Raw genomic sequence first — 3,383 nt, 5'->3', positions numbered from 1 at the left:
AGAAAATACATAAAATGAAAAATAAAATAATTATCTGGAATCTTTCAACTAAAAGAAAAAGAAAACAAAAACAGGAAAAAAACACGTATTTATGCTTAGAAAGTATTATGTAGTAATTATTCATGATTTATTGGATTTCTTCAAAGTCGGAATAAAAGTCGGAATTTTCGAATCCTGAGAATGGACACGTGGCCTGCTTGTGCTCGCTCGCTCTCATTTCCTTCATGCTCCAATCCCATTTTGTACACCTCAGCGTGAATAGTTTTTTTTCTCCTCCTTTTTTTTTTAAAGGTTTCCTGAACCTCATGGTCCACATTGAGAGAGGCTGCTTTTGACCTCAAACGTACCATTCATTAAAGTTGGGTGCCAGTCCATCGCTGTGCCCAGACGTGTTTTGCACGGCTGACGGTGGTGTTTTTGTCGGGTCTTCAGTGTTTGATGAAGCCAGCACTGGCGGTGTAGATGACTCGTATCCAGAACTTGCTGCTGGTGACGACTCGGAGCCTTGAGACTCATGCACCTGCAGCAATTACAGTTTTTACAATTAGATGCATAGCTAGACAAATGAACCGACTGGGGTCCCCCCCTATTCGGCCAGTGCATTGCTGCTACCGTAAGTGAAGTACTACTATAAATAGCATGCACTGGTTAACTCGTTAAACTGGTTAACAGCAAACATGCAAACGCATATGCCAAATGAGGTGCACTCGTAAACTTGCAAGGGATCTGTGATGAGTTAGGTAGTATGCCCGAAGCTGGGATAGTAGTCCCTTTTGAGGTGGGGGGTGGGGGTGGGGGTCGTCGGTCAATTTGTTAAACGTGTAAAGAAGACATTAATTACCTTCATGTGTTTCCTGAGAGAGCTGGGGTGTGTGTACGACTTGTCACACACTTTGCAGATGTATGGCTTGTCAGATGTGTGGACGTGCATGTGCTTTTTCCTGTCGCTGCTGTTGGCGAAGCGTCTGTCACAGCCATCAAATTCGCACTTAAACGGCTTCTCACCTGCGAAAATTAGATTCAGCCCGTGAATTGCCCCGTAAGCACACACAAACGCCCGTTGTTGCAAAATATCAGCGAGCTAAGACTCCGATGCAAATATGCCCCCTTTTTTAATTAGGGTGTATAAATAGCTACACTCCTCGGGCTTGCTCGGTTGCTCAGGTTTGATTTATTCAAGAGGACTGTGACTTCATCTATAAGTTAAGCATGTGGTCTGCAGTAGTAGTAAACACTGAATCAACAGGGAGCTCCTCTGCTGAGGCTTGCGAGTGGCCGTAGTGGCCCACTGATACAGATGCGGGGCGAGAAAAGTAAACACAGCCACAACCCGACTACAGATATCTGCTCACAGAGAGCACACAACACAAAACTGAGTCGGAGCCTTTGCTTTCAAATGTTTCCTTTTTGGACAAATGGGAACTTTCTTTCTTCTTTTTTTTTGACTTCCCAAAACCTCAATGGAAAGGCTACACATAGGCACATGCATAAGCTAATATAGCAACACATCGAGCTGTTTAAGCTAAGAAAGCACCGGGTGTTTATATTCTACCGAGGCCTTATTCATGCACCACAACTAGCACACACACACACACACACACACACACACACACACACACACACACACACACACACACACAGGATAATTCAGACAGCCTAACTCAAATAGTAGACTAAAGACTTCTAACAAGTCACCCGAATCTTAATTAATGAGAGTTTCCCACCCATCTACCCACTCGTTTCGACACGTAGGCCCCTCTTTACAAACTTGCGGCCACAGCACAACGCTCAAGACGTTTCTGCACGTTCAATAGCCATTACTTTGGGAGCGTATTTGTACGTACGACCTGAAATAGTGTCGTCCACACTTACCTGTATGTGTTCTTTTGTGAATTTTCAAATTTTCCGACCTGGCGAATATTTTGCCACATCCGGGGAATGGACAGGGGAATGGTTTCTCCCCAGTGTGTACGCGAATGTGGTTCACGAGTTTGTACTTGGCCTTAAAAGATTTCCCTTCTCTCGGGCAATCCTCCCAGAAGCATATGTGGTTACTCTGCTCGGGGCCGCCAACGTGTTCCATGGAGACATGCGTCACCATCTCGTGCATCGTGCTGAAAGTCCTGTCGCACGTCTTTTTGGGTCGGTTCATCTGGTTCTCGTCAATCCATTTGCAGGACAGTTCTTGTTTAATCGGCTGCCTCATATATCTGAAGAAGGCCCCCGGACCGTGGTGTGTCGGCACGTTCATCCCCATGTTCATGTTAATTGGATGGTTGTAGTTGTGGAGCTGTGCTCCGTATGGATCCGTCCGGGGGCTTGCGACTGGACGATACGGGTCAGGTCTTCCAAAAATGTCCCCCCGTAAACCAAGGTGCATTTGACTGTTAACCACATGTCCACTCGTTGAAGTGTGGCTCACCCCTTGGTCGTGAAGTCCTGGAAATAGCAGATGTCCGGGGTTATCGGCGATCCCAGGTCCGTGCAGGGTCCCCGTGGAAGCAGCAAAGATCCCATGCTGGGCACTCGACGCAGCGGTCTCTCCGACGCTCCGGTTCCTGAAGAGAAAGTCCCGGGTCGAATTGAACGCTCCCCCACCGTAGGAGCCCACTTGCCCGCCGTGAGGGTGTCCCAGCGCTGCTGCATATCCAGTAGCTTGAGGAGTGAAAGCTGATGTCTGGCTAGAGGCGATATCATGTGCCACCGGGCTGATTTTGAAAGCTGCGGAGTGGGAGGACTCGGTGAAGGGATTCAGTCCCAGGCTCGGGTCTCTGTTCCCTATCTCGTGATGCCGCGGTGCTCCGAAACCCCCTACTCCTAACGACGGAAACTGCGGACCGCTATCGAGAAGCATTGTCGTGAGACTGGGTTAACCGTAGAAAACAAACGGGTGGAAAACAAAACAAAATTAAACTCCAGCTTAACGGAGCGCGCAGGCTGCGGAGATAACGTGCCGCGTTTTTGACCGCGTCCTAAAATGTCTACAGCAGAAGGGGGAAAACGGTATATAAAAAAAACTAAACGAACAAAATCCTACGTTGAGAGAGTTGTATGAAAACTCCCGTAAATGGGATCCGCGAAAAAGAGGATCAAACTTCCCCCCCTTTCTAGGCGAATGATGTCCTTGGACTGATAAAGTCAATCACTCACTCCCAGCACATAAATGAACTCGGGAGGCAGTGCTACGACACCCAATGAGAGTTCAGCTACCCCTCTGGCACGTGACTCCAAAGGAGGGTACTAATTGGCCAGATTTCTGGTGATTGGCACGGTTTGCTATTGAAAATGGCAGTTCGTCTCAATGGTTTAATTTGATTGGCTCGTAGGAGCATTATTTTGCAGGTATAACGTAGCGCACCAGAGCAGCTCGTAGTCTTATGTGT

The 3,383-nt window shown here is 47.6% G+C and overlaps 1 protein-coding gene across 1 annotated transcript; it reads right to left on the bottom strand.

Annotated features, from left to right (window-relative positions):
* Positions 1-337: 337 nt before the first annotated feature.
* Positions 338-2,854, bottom strand: zic3 (zic family member 3 heterotaxy 1 (odd-paired homolog, Drosophila)). Its single transcript, XM_056288222.1, has 3 exons — positions 1,873-2,854; positions 842-1,005; positions 338-520 (listed from the first exon to the last, which is right to left on the bottom strand). The coding sequence occupies exons 1-3, from the start codon at positions 2,852-2,854 to the stop codon at positions 338-340; spliced, it is 1,329 nt and encodes a 442-aa protein (XP_056144197.1).
* Positions 2,855-3,383: the final 529 nt, after the last annotated feature.

This window comes from Lampris incognitus, chromosome 1 (genome assembly GCF_029633865.1).
Source record: "Lampris incognitus isolate fLamInc1 chromosome 1, fLamInc1.hap2, whole genome shotgun sequence".
NCBI lineage: Eukaryota > Metazoa > Chordata > Actinopteri > Lampriformes > Lampridae > Lampris > Lampris incognitus.
The sequence above is the reverse complement of the archived record's forward strand: the minus strand, read 5'-3'. Positions and strand labels throughout refer to the sequence as shown.

Bases quoted from the DNA above. Each gene is read 5' to 3' on its own strand.
- zic3 (XM_056288222.1), bottom strand. From the start codon at position 2,854: ATGCTTCTCGATAGCGGTCCGCAGTTTCCGTCGTTAGGAGTAGGGGGT. The intron at 1,006-1,872 runs GTAAGTGTGGAC...TAATTTTCGCAG, and splicing joins TCACAAAAGAACACATACAG to GTGAGAAGCCGTTTAAGTGC. The intron at 521-841 runs GTAATTAATGTC...TAATTGCTGCAG, and splicing joins CTCTCAGGAAACACATGAAG to GTGCATGAGTCTCAAGGCTC.